Raw genomic sequence first — 19,896 nt, forward strand, 5'->3', positions numbered from 1 at the left:
CTTGCAATACTTACCTTCCTCAGCCCCCATTTTAGGCCAATAAAAGTAGAGAGATAGCCTTTACTTGGTCTTCTTGAAACTCAAGTGACCAGCCAAAGGTATCTCATGTGCTAGTTGCAAGAATTGGAGTCTGTTTTCTTGGGGCACTACAAGTCTTTTGTAGTCTCCAGGGATTGACTCTGTTGGTTCACTATAGAAGAGGCCATCTTCCCAGTGTAACCTGTACTTCCCAGGCTCTCGCCCTTTAAGCTAAGGAGCTTCCAGAATTGGACATTCTCTTTGTCCCCTACTGAAGTCTGCCCTGTTGCGGCCAGCTTCTGCCAGTAAAGACTGCAGCTCAGGATGGTCCACAGGGTCAAGATCTCCAATGAGTTCCTGGCCTTCCACTAGATCTGAGTCCTCAGGCTCTAGTTCAACCACACAGGGTGGTATCTCACTCTCAGCCTCAGCTGGAGGAGGAAACACAGGGTGGTATCTCACTCTCAGCCTCAGCTGGAGGAGGAATCACAGGCTTGATTTTTGACAACCTTGGAGATTTCCTGGTTAGAAGCTCTGGAGTGCTTTCTGCTGGTTTCTTCTTGAAGTCTTTGGTTTTCCCTCTGCTTCTGGTTGCTTTGAAATAGCAGTTAGTAACTCCAGTGGAGTAGGAGTGATTTCTTTGTCTATCATCTCCTCAGGAGAGCCCCTTAAGGTCCTCACCCTGGCAGGTCTGGTGATCTCCCGCAATCTTTTACTGGGAGGTCTGGGAGTACTGAACACTACCCCAGTTCCTTAAGGTCATTCCGTAAAAGAATCCTTCCAGGCACTTCAGATTGCACACTAACAGGTATCCTCACAGTCATTTCATTGCACTGGATGAGAGCTGGTAATTGTGAAAGCATCTGCACAGGCCCTCCAGCTAACTTGGTGAGGTGTTTGGGAGCCTTAGCAACATCCTCCACCTTGAAAAAGATTCATCCACCACAGTTATGCTGGCCCCAGTGTCTCTAATGGCAGGGGTCTCCTGACCATTTACTAGGACACTGTCTTTATAATACTCTTTAGTATTAGGAGGGATAGAATTATATACATCTAAATGCTGTTGTTCCCACAACCATAGGGATACTAAAGATACACTAGCTGAGACTCTGATGGGGTCTTCAGCTAGTAGTTGAAAGTTTCCACTGACCATGTGTACTTCATCCTCTGGAGTGAAGGCTAAGGAGACAGTGTGGACCCCTGAAGGTTTACCCTTACATCTGGGATCCCCTTTCACATGATCAGTAGAGCCACAAACATAACATTTCCCAAATGTCTTTATGAATGGTGGCTTGTTCTGACCTCCTTCTGGTCTGGGACCAGAAGGTACACTAGTCTGATTAGGTTTCCCTTGGGGTTTACCCTTAGAATTTTGTTTGGGGGCCTCTTTGGAATTGGAATTAGTTGAATTCCCTTTGTTGTCTTTCTTAGGCTGCTTTCCCTCATCCTTTTTCTGAGTGACCCCTGAATCCTTGTGAGTAGCCCTGTTGGCAACCCACAAGTCAGCAGCCTTAGCCAGTTTCTTAGAATGTAGTTCTTTTGAATCAGCAGCCAGGTGCTGTCTGAGCTCAGGAGAGCAGGCATCATAGATAGACTCCAACATTACAAGATTTCTCATTCCTTCATAAGTGTTAACTCTGTAACCCTTAATCCATCCCTCTAAGTTCTTCAAACACTCATTCCCCCAAGTAGCCCAAGGGGAACTATCATGCTTTTTGAGGGTCCTCAACCTCTTAAGGTACTGGGAAGGAGTCTTCCCAAATCTAGCTATTAAAGCTAGTTTTACACATTCATAATCCATCCTATCCACCTCCCCTAACTCTATTACCACATCAGATGCAACAGGGGGGAGCCTAGAGAATAACCAGGGGATCAACTGATTCCCTGTAATATCCTGGAGCCCATGATTATATTCAAACATTGCTAACCAATCTAATACATCCAACTTAGGTTCATACATACCCACAATCTCTTTAGGCATCCGGGGTCTTTTTGGGCTGGAAGATCTAGAGGATTCGGGGAGAGAAGCATTTTCAAAAGATAATTTCTTCATCTCAAGCTCATGATTGAGCTCCAATTCTTTGAGCCTTAGTTCTTGATGTCTCTGTTCAGTTAGGGTACTAATTCTTTTGAATTCTAGCTCAAGTCTAATTTTCTCTAGAGTGATACATTTAGGACTTAATGTGGGACCTGACAAGAGTCCAGTAGCCACAGGCTGAGGCCTTTGAGCAGGCAGAGGGCCAGAGGGGGTGACATTGTTATCCTCCTCTTCCTCATCTGCTTCAATAATAACATTTTCAACATTATCATCCTCATTGTTTGCTGCATTTGCTGGAGTAGTAGGCCCTACAGCACCACTATCCAGACTTTGTTTTTCCAACAGTCTATCAATCATTTCTGATTTCTTGCCTTTGACAGGAAGACCTTTCTGTCTGCACAGATCTTTTAGATAATCAGCAGTTTTAATAAGGAGGGTCTCCTGGCTGTAACTTTCCATACTTTGACTTTGTTTAAAATAAACTTTTTGTGATTGTTAGCCTTGTGGTTAATTGAACCAAGGTACTAGCAGCACACTAAAATGTAAATCCAATACTTTTATCCCACCGCTGTACACCAGTTTTAGGCAGAATCCTGTGCAGTTCCCTTAGGGAGCACTACAGAAGATTAAGACTACAGGTATGAGCAATAAATCCCCTTTGGTATCAGTCTGTACCACAAAGATTTAGTTGGTAGCTGTGGCTGAGCAGTCAGACTTATCTCAAGAGGGAGATGAGCAGTATTCAGGGTTTACACAATATGACTACAGCACTATGGTACAAGGAAACACTGACCAAAGCTTTGTATTAAAAAGAATATATTTTTATTTTTCACACTTCTAGTTCAACACCTTAATCACAATTAATAAAGCACGTTAAAATCAGTCAAAAAAAGTATACACAACTCCCTAGTTAAATTGTAGACAAGTTTGAGCAAGAGTGAAAATTGAGCAAAACGGTAAAGTGAAAACCAAACACAAATGGCACTCTAGCAATTTCTCACAAGGGAGGGAAAGCACAAGTTATACAGGAATATCTTCTTACACACCCTAGCAACACTTCCCAGAAGTTTGTGAACAAGTTTAGGCAAGGCAGTAGTTTAGCATAGAGAATACTTAAATGAAAACCAAGCAAAATGGCACTTCACAAGTTAAAAAGTGGGAAGGAAGAAAGGGGCTTAGAAGAATTAGGTGCATCAACACAGTTCTAGTTGAGAAGCAATCTAGAGAAGGCAGTTCTAACAAATTCAGCCAGAGTCAATAGGCCTGTGCCAGAGTCAGTGGTACAGGACAAGGAGCCTAGGAGCAAAAGGTGCTTATAATTGCAGTCAAGTCTTTGGTTAACAATTCGAAAAGGTGGATGCAGGAGGTGAAAGACAATGTTAGACGATAGGGGCAGCCAACCCAACAGGTAGGTAAAGGATTTAAAACACCTTTAGCGCTACCACACGAAAAGGGAGGCCTGGCGGACCAAAGTACCTTAAAATGAAGAAGAGGCTCCTGCGGTGGCGGTTGTTCCCGGTAGTTCCTGCAGTTTGGGGGATCCAGCAGAGGAAGAGAGGCTCTCGTCATGGAGGAAGGTTCGAGTTACTGCACTACCCAGGGAAGAAACCAGCCGCGATGCTGACCAACAAATAAAAAAGTAAGCTCCTTTAAATCGCGGTTCGGGTGGATGGCTGCCTGGCTATCCGACCTCCAAGTGCTGAGCTCTGGCGATTCGACCAAGGCAGGTCCGAGAAGGTGATTGGCAAACTGGTTGGCCCCACCAGCTCAAGGGAAGAAGGCTCTTTGAGATGGAGATCTCCTCTCGTCGTGTGGAGAAAAGTGGTGAAACGCTGCAGCAGGGCTTCACCGGTGGTTCAGTCATTGCAGATGTCTTTGGCTTCTCTCCTCTTCGGTTCTGTAGTTCCAGTGGCGACGTCTTGCTCTTCCAGTCCTCAGGACCCTGCTTTTATGCAAAAAGATCCCCATTCATACAGCCTAGCTGTCACTCACACAGTGGCGTGGTCACCTTGGCGGGAGACCCTCCAGCCTATCAGGTTAAAGTGCGACATGAGTTGGTGCGGCAACCCTGTCCAGGGGTCCTACTCCACCTCCCACACAATGGACCCACCCCACACTCAATGGCGCCGAAAGGAGGGCTTCTTGGCAGAAGCCCGCCAAAAGGACGAACAAAGGATCCCCGACCTGGGTTAGGAGTTTCCAGAAAGACACGAGAAAGAATTTATATCAAAGTTCTGGCAAACAAAACCTATTGGAGTAAAGATAATATAAGAATAAATCGGCGGTATGTTAGAGGCTGTCAGTAAATGTGGTAGCCTCGCACAATGGGAAAATCCCATAGGAAAATTTTGACGGTCGAATATTTTCGGTAGTAACCACTGCCACCAGCCAGAAACTTTTGAGAGAGGGACTGTACGGTACCCTCTCGAAAATGAACACCAGGGAAAACTATTAACCCTTCCCAGTACCTCCATAGTAAGATGGGTTGTAGTGGTCTAGTTCATAACATTTGACTAGTAAAGCCAATGGGGACTTTACATGCCCTGGGAGACAGTGGTCAGTCCCAGGGTATGGAGTCTATGTTTGGACGTCACGACGACACCCCTGTGTTACTGCACGGGGGGTGCTGTGTAACATATGTGTAAAAAGATGGTTCCTATGAGGGTGAGATAACCCCATAGACATTAAACACAAAAAATAGCCTAGAACACACATAGCAAAAAATGCCTAAGTGTGGGGAAAAGAGTCACACTCTTAGCAGGAGAAAAAAAAAACCCTTCAAATCCAGCAAAGCTGCTGGGGGACTCTATAGATAAGGGAAATTAGCCATAGAATGAGAATTCTCCCTAACACATCTCCCCAATGAACTGCAGTTTACAGATGTCCTCACAACATAGTGTATTGGGAAGGGTGAGTACCACTGACAACATACAGATGTCCTTGTAAGAAATCACATTGAGATTGCAGAAGTGCAGTACCACTGGCAATATACAGATGTCCTCATACGAAATCTGATATTACTCTTGAGGACATATGTATGTTCTCAGTGGTACTGCACCTTCTCAAAAAATAATAGCTTGTATGGTAACAGTATCCAGAAAGGGAAACCTACATGCAGCCAAAAGGGACAAGGAAAGTGGCCTAAATGTAGCCCAACTCCCCCTGGCTGAGAATAGAATGATCCCTATGGAGGTGTGTCCCGCTCTGTGTTTCATGCTACGTGATAGCTGCTAGAGCTGCTTGCCTACTGGAGACTCTTCAGTCTAGCTGCTAGAGCTGCTAACCTACTGGAGACTCTTGAGTCTAGCAGCTAGAGCTGTTAACCTATGGGAGACTCTTGAGTCTAGCTGCTAGAGCTGCTAACCTACTGGAGACTCTTCAGTCTAGCAGCTAGAGCTGCCAACCTACTGGAGACGTTGGAGTCTAGCTGCTAGAGCTGCTAACCTACTGGAGAGTCTTGAGTCTAGCTGCTTGAGTTTGTCCACCATGGCTGTTGTGGAGGAGGATCAATTCTACTCATAAGCTCTCCCAAAGCATGAAACACGTGCAGTGTGTTGCACTCTCTGTTTCATGTGTTCCGTGTGCTCCTGGTTCAAGAGCGGCATACCATGGAGTATATTGATAGCAGTAAGTAAGAAAAGAGTCAAGGGTTTAAGGACCCTCGTCCCCTGCACACCACTGTATTGGAAACAGTCGAAATTTAAAAAAGATTTGTGAAGTAAAATCTCAGAGAAAAGGCTTTGAAAAACACAGAAATATTTTATTTATTCAAACTGGTGTCAATATTAGAGCTCTACGCGCTTCGGGATTTCCCCTTCCTCCGGAGCAAAAATTATGTCATCATTATAGAACCTTTTTATCTTCTTGATCTATAAAGTAAACAGAATATTTAAAAGAAACTAATGACCTTGTAAATCTCTCAAACTGCAAATGTAATAAATCATAAAATATATGACCTCAGCATCCTCAGGGGTCCTTAATAACCTGGATTATGTTGCGAGCAAAAGCTCACTGTCTACTGAGTTCTTTGCATTGAAGCAAGTCTGTTCTCAATTAGTTGTATACAGCAGAGTGTTAACTTCACACTGTAGAGGAAGAGATGTACAGGTTGGGCAGAATTAGGATAGGAACTACACTCCGCAGCCAAAAAGACATATGTCTAAAGTCTATTCAGACAAAATTCAGAGATAACCTATGGACGGCCTGACCTCCTATGTGGACAGTGAATGGTGAATAGTGGAGTGGTCGGCTAGAGGCAAGCACAACAAGGTAATGCTTCTGGTCTATGGATGGCCTGACCTCCTATGCAGACAGTGAATGGTGAATAGTGGATTGATCGGCTAGAGGCAAGCACAAGGTAATGCTTCTCGTCTATGGACGGCCTGACCTCCTATGCAGACAGTGAATGGTGAATAGTGGATTGATCAGTTAGAGGCAATGTGGGATGTCTTAACCCACTAATCCAAGCCCTGCAACAGTACTGTGCATTGCTGGCAGCAGAAACATCAGAATGGCCACTGGAAAGCATGCTGCTCGCTCAAAATCATCCAAAAATGTGCAGTAAAAATCTGAAAGATAGGCTGCCATCCACATTTGCCTATCTTAGTGAGCACAGGAGATCACTGGCCAAAACAACCATTGAGCTATCCACCAAGTAGCCTGAAACCACTTGGAAATAGCAATGCTGATTGCCAAAAGAAACACAGAGCTGTTGGGGATCCGTTTTCTTGATTGTCAAAAATGTGCTAAAATCATGGCTCATAAAGCACCTAAAAGATCCAACCTCTTTGTTGGGTGTTCCACATTACTCTACTGCAAGAATCCAAATCAATACAATATCAGCATGAATCCTATGGTATCAGAGCAAAATCCTATTTTAAAGATACTGATGGAAAGACAGCTGTCAAAATGGGTGTAGTACCGTTACTCGCCTCTGTCAGGTGCTGGCGATTTATAATTCTAACAGGAGAACTGGTGTTTCAGAAGTTAAATATACCAAAGAAGGGAATTCCATCAAAATGCCATATAGAGCGCCACACATTGATTTAATGTGTAAAAAGACTTGATTTAAGATATGTTGCTTATTGTAAGTTTATACACATTTTTTTTACAAGGAACTATGTTGAAATTGACCAGAAGGTAATCTGATTTAGTTAAAACTTCAAGAGGCCTTCTGTCCCTGAGAACCCTTCACACCTTTTCCCTGGACAAAGGAAGCCTCCCTTGCCCTTGGATAAGAGATTGACAAGGTGGGGTGAACAGGAACTGGGGAGTGGCAGCCTGGCCTGTTGCTCTCAGTCAAGACAATAGAGTCTTTCAATTGAATAGAATACGCTAAATTCAGGTGTAACTGTCAACAACTGCTCTGGGAGAGACAGGACATGTGACCTCTGAGTCAGAAAGCTTTAGGGGCGGAGACAAACCATTGTGGATTCAGGTAGCCCAGCAAATATATGTTTTATAAAATTGCGTATAACAAATTTTACCAAGCTGACAAAAATATGAAACTTTGGGATTCTTAAAATGAAAATTCACCCACAATTTAAGATTAAGCTGGATGCTGTGTGATGTTCTGAGACCAAACCCCGGAATTATTAATATCACAGCTGCAGTGTTGTTGCTATGAACATAAGAATTTACAGTAATATGCCCAGAGAGTATTTGCATGCATGTATCAAATTTGGAGCAGAATGAATATTGGGAAACCCACCAAAAGCGTGAAATGTTGTCATTTCTGAACCCAAGCTCGTAGGAACATGGGACTTGAGTGGAGACATGCCTTAAATAATCTGTGATGTGTATATGTATTATGAACAATTTCTGTATCTGGGAAATATGTTTTTGGGGTAAAATTGATTTTCTATGAAAAAGCAAAGGGGAGTGTTTTCACCTAAGCCATAAACATGACACCGGGTGACACGCTGCTCCTGTCTCAAATCAGGGGACAGGAAATTCTCTGACCTATCAGGATCCTTAGAGGGTTGGGCATTGTAGAATCAGCCTCTCCACCCCCTTTGGAAACACATAAATAGGAACTGCTGAAACGCAGATAGAACACTCTCTTTTTCCCACTACTCACCGATTCCTGCGAAGCACTCTGCCAGACTAGATCCAGACAATATCCAGACAGAGACTCCAGACTCCAGATCTAGATCCAGAGACCAGAATTCTAGAACCCAAACTCTAGAACCTTGAAGCAGAGAGGCCTAAACCAAAAGCTGAATCCTTTTCAGCAGGCTTCAGAATCTTTTGCAGACCTGATTCTCACATTCAACAGGCGGGCTGAGCTGTATGCTTCTAGCTAAGAACCCTGCACTAGAACCGAGGTCCAGACCCAGAAAGCAGTGCTGTAATCCAAGACCCATCAGATCCAGTTCAAGAGGCCGCAGACCGCGTGCGTGCTGAACGCAGAACCCAGAGGGCCTGAGACCGTCCGGTGGCGAGAGTGAAGACAAAACCCTTGACCAGATCTTTGACAAGTCGCATTCCATTCCAAAGCCTAGGAGTGAGTATCTAGTCTAGAACTGTCCATAACCAATCTCTTAGTTTAAAGTAATCCTCTTCCATCCATCTCAACCTGTCCAGAACTGCATTATAGAATCTTGTGTCCATCCTGTTGATTTCAAATCTGTAAAGTGCATCTGTCATTTTGAAATCTTGACTTTCTTTCTGCAAAATCTACCTTCACAAGAACCTCCGTAACTTTTGAACCTCACGTCCTAGAACCGAAATGTAACTGTCATTTTAAAGCTAAGGTCCTAAGCTTTCCAAAAGACAGGAGCCAAGGACAGTACCACAGTGGGAAACACTCCTCCCTGCCTTGGTACCTCCAACACCAATGCACATTTCTTCAGTTTTAATTCCAGTTCTTATGTTTTGTATTCTCAAAAGCTCATGAAAGTAGCATTTTTTTCTCCAAAAAGGTTAAAGACGCTTCTTTCCTTGCAACCCCCCCTCATATTGCCATCTTTCTCCTCGTATTAATCTGGCATCTTGGAACTGCTGCTTCCTCATGTGTTTTGCATTTCTCAGAACGTGCTTTTGTGCTCTGCCTTTTATCCATGTGTGGGGAACTGTGATGAAAGAAGTCATGTTTGTGTAATTATCAGTAATTGCCTGACTCTGCCTGACCATTGTGTTGGGAGATGTCAGGTATACGGCTCGGGTGTTAGTCCATTTTCTCTCACAGTGAGCTGCCCATGAGAAAGTGTTTGTGTCATAAATGGGGGGGTTAAAAGTATCCTACCTGGTAGGATGGAGAAAAGGTGTTATAGGGAAGGGGGTGCCACGTCTCACCATCCAGTGTCACACTCCATCTCCTCGAAGACCCCTCATCCAGGTGATCCTCCCGGACTGGTCCACTCCAGGAACAGGATCAAAAAGCGATGGCCGCATCCTGGCCACTTGGATGACAGATCCCTGGGGACTGCGGTCCCTTTGCTTCAGATTGTGGATATGCAGTGGAGAGCACTTAAAGAAGAAAAGGAGCTATGGGAAAAGAGGTGATGTGCCTCTCGCCCATAGATTTGCTGTGGAGACAGGAGTTTTTGGGGAAGGCAGTGATGCCTGTTGAGCTGCTTCATGCTGCTCTGTATTAACTACATTACCCGTCACACACTTTTCTGTGACAAATCGCAGAAGAGCTCTAGGAGGAATGGATTATACCAAATCTCCAGGAACAGATGAGCACATTTGTAGGGACTTGTATAGTTTGCAGTGAATTCAATCCTGGAAACACCATGAAGACGGTAAGAGAAGTTTTGCCCCGGCCTTCGGGCCATTTCGGGAGCTCCATATTGATTTTGTAGATATGGTACAAAGGTGTAATCATTTTCGATACCTTATTCTAGTAGTCTGCCCATTTTCCCAATGGTTCGCAGTTGGTTCTGTGTACACCCTGATGCTACCTCGGCAGCAAAATTCTTGGTGAGGGAGGTATTTCGAAGGTGGGGAATTTGTGAGGTCCTAAATTCTGATAATGGGACCCACTTCTTTAATGTCTTGTTTTCAGAAATCACTTCGCTATTGGGGATCAAGCACACATTGTGGTCTGTGTACCACCATCAGGCCAAAGAAATTGTGTAGCATGTGAATGTAGTTCTTAAAATGTGTTTGTCAAAATTGTGTAGTGATTTAAGGAAGAACTGGTTGTACTGCTTGCCGTTGGCCTTGTTTTATTTGAGAAATCGGCCAGGAAAGGAGCACCATCTCAGTACACATGAGATTGTGACTTGGCATAGGTTACACACATCACTCTCACATGCATGCACAGCATCAGATCCACACAAGTCAGCAGAGATTCTTGGTGAGGAGTTTAGAGAATACCTTAGGGCTTTAGCCAAGAGTATCAGACTTGTATCTTCACAGGTTGTGTTCTTTCATCAACAGTCAATGGGAGAAAACCTCAAGGAACCGAAGATCTACAACAGCCACAGTTGCTCCTTGAGGACCTGATTTACGTCCGTTTCTTCATCAGACGCTGGAATGAGTGGCATTTCCATGGGCCACACTGAGTGATTTTCATGACTCCGACTGCTGTGAAGGTGGAGGGCAACAAGAGCTGGATTCACATCAGTGACTTACAAAGAGATTCTGGTGCCCTCCACTGGCACAGGAGCAAGAGCAGGCACACAGTTAAGTATGCCCTAAGGATTCAACATTTGTTCCAGTAGAAAAGAGGGGGAGCGAACGTGAACTAGAGACTGTTATGGTAAATAAAAAGAAGAAACCTTGGATTTAAAATGTATACTTGGATTTTGGATTTTATGTTTTCATTGCTTTTTTTGTTATTTGTTTAGGTGTGACAGACAATGGGCCTCATTACAACCTTTCCGGTCCAGTAACAATTGTAACAACAGTGCCGGTAAGCCACTGTTGTTACCTGACTGGCAAAGTACATGTTTGCTGGAAGAACAGCACCCACTCCCAGATTTTCATGGTAGCACCGGCACTGTTATTGACAGAGGAAAACATCAGAAGAAAATTCAAAGTAAAACTCAGAATTACCTTAATCTCTAAACTGTTATTGACAGTGCCGGTGCTACCCTCATTCCCATTCCCATTGAGTCCTATGGGACTCAAATGGGACTTGAGATTAACGATTTTCCCACGCCTAACTTCTAGGAACACCAGGGTTGTAATTCCCGAGTGTTTCTGTGAAGCCAGGCGCCAGAAAAAATCACAACTCCGGCAGCAGCCTGCTGGTTTTACCGGCACTGCTACCGCCAGAGTTGTAATGAGGCCCAATATGAATGTGAATACTTTTAACTTGTCTAGTAAACCTTCAAATCCTTCATGATTGATGGGAACAGTATGAATGTCCCCAAAGAAGTAAAAACCCTGGGTGTCTGCCTGGACTCAGCACAAACCTTAACCAGCAGATTAATGCCACCGCATCTGTAGCAGCATAAATCTCCAAACTCATCAACACTTGCAGACCTTTCCTGACAACAGACAGTTGCATTACACTTGCCAGAGCTCTTATCCTATCCAGGATAGACTATTGCAATGCCCTCTACGCAGGTTCATACAATCCCAACATCAAAAAACTTCAGGTGATTCAAAATAATGCTCAAAGAGCAGCTCTTAACGCCCCCCCCCAAAAAAAAACACATCTTTGCAGCCAGAACCTGATAGTGGGCCGGACTGTGTTAGACTCAAAGTTGCAGTGGCAACATTAAGATGATTAAGAGCCAGAGGTCTTTTGTGAAAAAACTTGTTACCAGCTATAGAGCGGTCCAGCGCCACGTGGGTGCCTATTCAAAGGTCTCTGTCTGGTACCCCTCTCCTGAACCAGGACAGTATTAAACTGAAACTACAAGTACCAAGAGGCCATAGAGAAGGCCGGCGTCCGGTGTTAAGGTGGTCATACAAGGGTCAAGACAAACCCCTTGTACAAATAGAAATTCCTTGACACGTTGTAGAAATTGTAAACTGTGGAAATTGTGAACCCGACTGAGGAAATTGTGAAACTGGCATTTGCATTGGGCTAAGGGGAACGCCGTACAACCTGTGATATTGTGAAGCATTCACTTGCCATAGAATTACAGAGTGACCCAGCGAGACGTTATATCCCTTTGGAAGCCTCTGTTTGAATTGGCAAGTACTTTGAAAGACTAAAAGGATCAGAGCCCGGCTGTGGGGGATCCTAGGATTAATAATAATCACCCCATGTGAAGGTTATCAGAAGAAACTATTTGTTGTTTTGGCATATCAGGCCCTCTAAAGAAAGAGACTTGCATGAGAAGATACTTGAACGCAGAAGGCCCTGATATAGAGAAAAGGAATGGTAAACTCATGCCAGAGAAATCCAGGAATGTGCTGTGCTCAAGATTCTCACCTTGTCCTGTGCTAAAAACGTGGGGAAGGGAGACACAGCCAAAACATCCTGACTATCATTTGTTGAACACTTCTTTCTTTTACTGTGAAACATTATCTTACTACAGAGTGCTGTGGGGATTACATAGTATCCCCTGTGTCTAAATACTCATGTGGCAGTCAAATGCCACCCTTTCCTATTGAAATGGCCGGTGGCAGCAGTTTTATAATGAACTACCATGATTTTCCCCGACCACGAACACAGCGGGAGCCATGTTTTTCAATATGGCGCCTGAGACCCCTCTGTAAAAACAAATCCCAGTCTTCTTTTTTCGCTGTTTCTTTTTGGCAAGGTCCTTCTGGTGTTTGTCTCTGTGCGCCAAATTAGGTTTGGTCCCTTTGTTCCTATGCCGTTGGTGGGCTTCATGGCTGAAGACCGCCTCTGGCGTCTGAGTGTCTGGGGTGGGCAGGAAGTGATGGAGGTACCCGAAACTCCCTGTGCTTGGTCTCCTAGGAGACCCAAATGTACTCTAGCGTGATTGGCTTGCTGACTGTCCGGCAACGACAGCCACCCTGCTGGGTGAGTGACAGCTAGGCTGGAATCAATGTGAGAAAACTGTTTAAAAGGCGAGTCTCTAGGCTTGGAAGGCAGAGTCGACCACTGGAACAAAAGAACCGAAGAAGAGTTGGAAGAAGACGACTACTGCAACTCCTGGACCGTTGGTTTGCCCGGTGAAGCCCTGCCGCAGGTCCAAATCACCACAGCTCCCTTCGATAGAGAAGCTCAATTTACATTTACCTTTACATTTATTTATTTATACCGCCCACAATTGACCCGCAGGCATGATGGCGCAACAAGACATACAACAAAAAAGTCAAACAGTAACGAAAATAAACACAAAAAAGAGCTGATAATGTCAATAATAATGAAGAATAAAGTGCTAGAAAAGAAACAGTCAAAGTGACCAAATCATACAGTTCAATTCAAAACAATATTCTACTTTGAAGACTGTTATAAATGGTTGAATCTAGTAATTCTATTTAAAAATGTAGGTAAACTACTCAGTCCACATCCCACCACGATACAATCCATGTTATCCACATTACACCAGTTCTCAATATGGATTCTCCAAATGACTCTAACGTCTGAGTGTCTGATACAGTCAGGAGCCACTTTTATATTAAGACAGGTTTCTCTACGTTGGTTATTATAATATTTATAGAATCCAGTATAAAGCCCCTTAAAATGGGATCGATGATTTTTGCCATTATTGTTTTTTTAAATTTGTGGATCCCTGTGGCATGTGGAGATCAGTGGTACCATAGGCTTGATGGTTGGAAGGGCACCCTCTGATGGAGCTTCCGGCCCAGGACTAATAGCAGAGGGTACTACTTTCATCTGTGAGTTCGTCACTTGATGAGTGGCAACTAGGGGCACTGTTTGAGTTCCTTGATGATATCCAGGATGGCCAAGGGGCTTTCCAATCCCATTGCCGTCGTCATTTAAAGGATTTTGAGGGATAAACAGCCAAGATTCAGATACTTTCCGCTCAACTATCATTAAACAGGAATGGAGGTCCTCAAAGTTGTGACATGTCCCAAGGCCCTGCAACAACTGATCCTTATAGACAGGCCAGTTAGGGAGATCCTTAGGAAAATCTGTACCACAACTGGAGCTTTCTGGCATTATATTAATTTGCTGTCCACTAGGAGACACAGGTGGTTGGGACAGTTCAGAGAAATGGGGCAGTACAGGAGAAAAACACTGTGAGGGAGAGACAGTGGCTCTGAGAACGTTGTTAATATCACTATTGAGATGTTTATTGCTCCATAGCAGCTCTGAAAGAAGACACTGTTCCTTTTGAAGCATCTCTCTTCTCTTAGCACTTAAGGCTAAAACCTCTGAAAAATGCTTGCCACTCCCTTGATATTCCTTCGATTGCAAAAGTGAGTAATATGCAAATTGGACTACCCCTTCAAGGAAGACTTCTTGCTTTGAGTTGGTGGGACCAATCAATTCGTAAACCACCTGGATACCATTCTTTAGGGTGGTTAGAATTAACCAGGGAGAGGGACACCAGCTTGTGTGCTTGAACTACAGCTACTGTAACTGAAGTGACTCCATTTTGTTTGCGGGAAAATCGTGGCGGGTACGTTGTGTAAGTTTCGATGTCAATGCAGATTTTTTTTATTGATCTAAACTGACCTCTATGGGGCACGTACAGTTTCTACATGACACCAGAACATCAAAAAACACAACCGAAATGTGCAAACTTTAAGAGGATCTCGTGGGTACAGCCCAAATTACCCTGGGTGCTATGTTAGACCCTGGCATAGTGGAATATCTGGTGTGTCACTTGAAACACAATGATATACCCATTGATTTGGAAAACTGTGCTGAAAAATCACCAGTTGGTCCAATATGTTTGCAGAATTTTGTCTGGGTGGGCAGCTGACCTCTATCACTGGGTGCAGTTCATTGGCTATTGTAGGGCAAAAGAAACACAGAAACATTGTTACATGATGTGTGAGATGTATATAGGAGTAATGTTGAAAGAATTGGCAGATATAGCAATGGAAATTTAAAAAACACAACATTTGAGCTGAAAAAGACAGAATAATATTTTCATGCTTACCTGAGACAGATACGTCGTTATGTTTAAATTATGGGCACTGGAGGGGGAGCGCATAAAACATTGATGGGAAGCGCTCAAATCATATTTTAAGAAAAATAGCAGGAAGGAAGGATATGTGTTGGGATGCACTTACAGCGTCCCAGACAGGTAAAAAGGTTCAGGCTGATAAAAACCCATTAGCACAAAGAACAATGTGAACAGGTTGAGTTTTGCGCGGCAGAAGGTTGTAGTTAGGTTTTGACACCCAGTAGATACCCACACATAGCGACACAGGAGGAGCAACACATTTATTGAGGTTACATTTGCACAGGTCGTAGATAGGGCACCGTTATAGACCCTGTGTTTAGCTGTAGCATATGAAGTTATGTTCTTTAGTGAGGTATGAAAGAGAGCTGGAGTAAGTGGAAGATGGAGTTAGAAAGGTATTGTGGTAAGAGTGAGGTCAGCGTTTCGACATCGCAGGAGTGCTGCCATATTGCATTTGAAGGTCTAGTACACAAAGGGCCTCATGACGAGTTTGGCGGTCTGAAAATAAAGGTGCTGGTAGCAACGTACCAGCACCCTTTCCCGACCACAAACTATAAGTATGCTTGTAGGGGCTTGAACTAGGTCAGTTCTAGGAAGATACTGTTGTATCCTGGCCAGAGGCCATGTCTCTTGGCCTGCCCCCTCCTTCTCACATCCCCACCCTCCAAAGAGGTGACTGTTCCCCAATACATGTTTTCCATTTCCAGCACTGATTTGCCCCTCATTTTCTCTCGGCTGAACCCCCTTTACCTTGCAGCTGCAGCAGGAAGCACTTGCGTCTCGTTTCCCGCTCTTCCGGATGGAGTGCATCGTCTTCATCCCACATGAGCAGAGTGTAATCCCCCGCCTCCTCCGGGGTGATGCGGGACAGCTCCAGGCTCCCGCCGGGGAGGACTCGGCAGTCGGGCGTGTGGATGCACGGAGTGGAGATACTCAGGTCCGACCCTGCAGCCACAGTCCTGGAGCCTCTCCTCTTCGCCCACTGAAAGACACACCCCCGAGGGCAGAAGGCCCGGTCCGAGTCTGTGATCTGCAGCAGAGCCGAGTCCCCGGGGGCTGCATATACAGCTGTGGTTCCATTACACTCCTCTTCTGCAGAGGAGGGACCTTCAGGAGACACAGAGAGGGAAAGAGAAGGAGAAACACATCAGACGTCACGTGATTACAATCCCTATCCCTGAAATGTGTCTGTCCTTGAGCAGCAGCAAAGGAAGACATCAGGGCTGAACAGAGAATGTTATCATGAATAACCCCAGGACTGCAGCCGCACACACATGTGCACACATGTCACTATTTACATGTCACTATTTACATGTCACTGTAAGGGCACAGCGGGTAATAGGGGTGCTGAGAGGCTGAAGCCAGCCCCATTGCCTGGCCAGCCACAGCTTCCCGCCCTGGCTCCCATCCATGCCTCTGTGCACTGAGGGCCAGTTTCTGAAAGATGCAATTATTAGCTTAATGCCTTGGGTGGCACAGCGCCCCCTGAGGCAGGAGGGTGTATGGCAAGGAGGGAAGCGCAAACAAGAGCGACTCTAGCACAACAATATCCCAAAATCACGAGCATCCATAGCATCATTCATTCATACATCAGTGCTACTTGGCATATACCTGTAATGCTCCCCCTTGAGGCCAGTGGTGGAAGTGCAGAAAAGGAACTAGTGGTACTCTGCAGCCAAGAAGCAGGGATTGGGATGGCTGGAGTGATGGGAGTGAGGTGGGCAGGGGATTAACCTATGGCTTGCCATCCTCATTCATACATCAGTGCTACTTGGCATCTACCTGTAATGCCCCCCTTGAGGCCAGTGGTGGAAGTGCAGAAAGGGAACTAGTGGTACTCTGCAGCCAAGAAGCAAGGAGTGGCATAGCGAGAGCAGTGGGAGTGAGGTGGAGGAGGGGCTTAACCTATGGTTTGCCACCCTCATTCATACATCAGTGCTACCTAGCATCTACCTGTAATGCCCCCCTTGAGGCCAGTGATGGAAGTGCAGAAAGAGAACTAGTTGTACTATACAGCCAAGAAGCAGGGAGTGGGATGGCTGGAGTGATGGGGGAGGCGGGGGAGCGTGAGGGCAGGACAGGGCTTAACCTATCATTTGTCATCTTCATTCATACATCAGTGCTTCTTGGCATCTACCTGTAATACTCCCCTTGAGGCCAGTGATGGAAGTGCAGAAAGAGAACTAGTTGTACTATACAGCCAAGAAGCAGGGAGTTGGATGGCTGGAGTGATGGGGGAGAGGTGGTGGAGCGTGAGGACAGGACGGGGCTTAACCTATGGTTTGACATCTTCATCTGACTCTTCTTGCATTGTGCATAGTAGACATTACCTGGAATAACACAAGCATTGACAAGCCAATAGTTTTGACATTTGTAGTTGTTTATTGCATTTTATATTTAGCATGGAGGGGCGGAGGAAGAATAACAGCACAGGGAGGAAAAAGGTACAACATGGGAGAATGAAGGGCAGCGCCGGGGTATGAGGGAAGCAATGTGGGGGGAGGAATAAAAAATACATGGCAACAGAAGGCAGAATAAAAAAAAAACAATACATGAAAGGTAGGCCAGCAACAGTACAGCGGAAGATTGTACAACATTTGAAGGATAGATTGACAGAGCAAAGGAGGACGGAGTGACAGCGCTTTGGTGGCAGTTGTCCTATATTGTAGTTTTGATCTTTATGTGATTTCTCACAAAGACGCCTGTATGTTATGAGTGGAACTGTACCTATCCAATGAACTACAACGTGAAGATATCCTCACAATTTATTTATTTAGCAATTTATATAGCACACTAAGCCCAAAGGCATCTAGGCGCTTTTCTTGACAGAAAACAAGCATAGTGAGTTGCAAAGGTTACAAGGTTGCAAGAGTGTTCTCGTCATTAATGCAGTCCTATATACAACTTAGTGATCATGACAAGTCCAGATATTCTAGTCATTAAATGCAGTACAATACAATCATGCAGTACAATACAACACTTTGTGATCGTGACAAGTCAAGTTACAAGTTACAGGTTACTATGGAGATAACGGTAGATACAATGGTTACATTGTTAGTCAGGAGCATCAAGGGGTAGGTTGTCGTCTGTGGAACAGAGTGCAGTTACAGTGTGTGGGATGAGCGTTGAGGTTATTTGAGTAATTCCTGAGTAAAGGAGCCGTGTTTTGAGGGGCTTGCGGAAGGTCTAATAGGGACTTTCAGACCTTAATGTTACTTGTAGGTTGTTCCATTGCTTAGCAGCCACCACAGGGAAGCTACTGCCACCGGCGTTCTGAATCTTGAATCGTGGTATGGAGAGGCAATGCGGCACGTAGGCGGAGCGTGTGTGCCTGATGGAGTGATTGGGTATGAATTTATCTGTGAGATATTTAGGTGCTAGCTTGTGTAGCCATTTGTGTGTCATGGCGAGTGTTTTAAATAGGATGCGCTCATGGATGGGTAGCCAGTGAGTGTTCCTTCTGGGCGCTGAGATGTGGCACTTTTTAGGTATATTCAGTGCTGCTCTCAGTGCGTTGTTTTGGATCACCTATAGTTTATTGATATTCTGGAGCTTTTTGCCCGCATACATAGCATTGCAATAGTCTAGTCTAGCCAATATGAGGGCTCTAGCTAGGGTAATGCAGCTGTCAGGTGATAAGAATGGTCTACAGGCATTAATGAGCTTAGATGTGTAAGCTGCGGCTGATGCAGTGGCGTTAACTTGTCGAGTTAAGGTTAAGGTGGAGTCCAAGTAAAAACCGAGGGTTTTCACTTCTTTCGACAGCTTGATAGTGTTGCCATCTATGTTAAATGATTCAAAGGAGTTAGATAGTTTATTGAGATGGTGTTGGGATCCTATGAGGACGAGTTCCATCTTATCATCGTTGAGGCACAACCCATGTATGGCCATCTAGGCCTGGATGGTTTGATAGATTTTGTTCAGGGATTCAGAGCCAATGTCGTGGGAGGCGGTGATGAGTAAGAGGATTTGGGTGTCATCTGCATAATTAGTGTAGGTGACACCCAGTTTGTCAAATCGGTCAGATAATTGCTTTGTGAATATGTTGTATAGAGTCGGGAAGACACACAAACCTTGAAGTACTCCATACGTGACCGGGACAGGTACAGCCGCAGGGAGCGGTGAGAAAACTCTCATAGTGCTATTCGTTAGGAAGGATTGTATCCATTGGATAGCTTTGGGTGAGAAGTGGGCTGATGAACACTGCAGAGAGGTCTAACAAGAGGAGGAGAGCTAGGTTCCCATTATTTTTCAGCTCATCCATTTGTATTTTAAGGTGAAGTAGCGCTGTTCCCGTCCCGTGTCTTGGGCTAAAGCCAGATTGTGGAGTGTCGAGGAGATTATTAGTTTCCAGATGGTTTTGAATCTGCAGATAAGCTGCTCGATCCTCAATATTTAAGAGAAATGGTACTGTGGTTATGAGTCAGTAGTTGGTCAGTGTATTGGAGTCTAGTGTAGGTTTTTTAAGAGCAGAAGAACCCAAGCATCTTTGAGATTCGATGGGACAGTGCCACTTTCGGATGTGTTGATTAATCCAGTGATGTAGGCGGGCAGTTCAGATGCACAGTCTTTAATCAGTGAGGCTGGACAGATGTCACCCTGATATCTTGAGGGTTTGAGGCTGGCAATGATTTTTTCAGTTTCAATGTTAGAGATGGGTGAGAATTCGAATAGCACATCTAATTTGCAAGAGATGGGGCTAGGTATCGTTTGGGCAGGTTTGAGGCTGATGTTATTGGTTTCTATTTTAGTTTTCAGAAGGACCATTTTGTTAATTAGGGCTTTTTTGAATACCACCCAGTGGAGATATACGTTATAGACCCGACTATTTGATGCCCATGTATACATTTTCATCTTCCC

The 19,896-nt window shown here is 44.7% G+C and overlaps 1 protein-coding gene across 2 annotated transcripts in view; it reads right to left on the reverse strand.

Annotated features, from left to right (window-relative positions):
• LOC138525662 (uncharacterized) overlaps positions 1–19,896 on the reverse strand; it is a 589,674-nt gene that overhangs the window by 269,957 nt on the left and 299,821 nt on the right. For both annotated transcript variants that reach the window (XM_069635730.1, XM_069635731.1), the window contains exon 2: positions 15,787–16,143. In XM_069635730.1, coding sequence (XP_069491831.1) covers positions 15,787–16,143 — 357 coding nt within the window. The remainder of the gene's footprint in view (positions 1–15,786; positions 16,144–19,896) is intronic.

Source organism: Ambystoma mexicanum, chromosome 7p (assembly GCF_040938575.1).
Source record: "Ambystoma mexicanum isolate Mex_15411 chromosome 7p, UKY_AmexF1_1, whole genome shotgun sequence".
Classification (NCBI taxonomy): Eukaryota; Metazoa; Chordata; class Amphibia; order Caudata; family Ambystomatidae; genus Ambystoma; species Ambystoma mexicanum.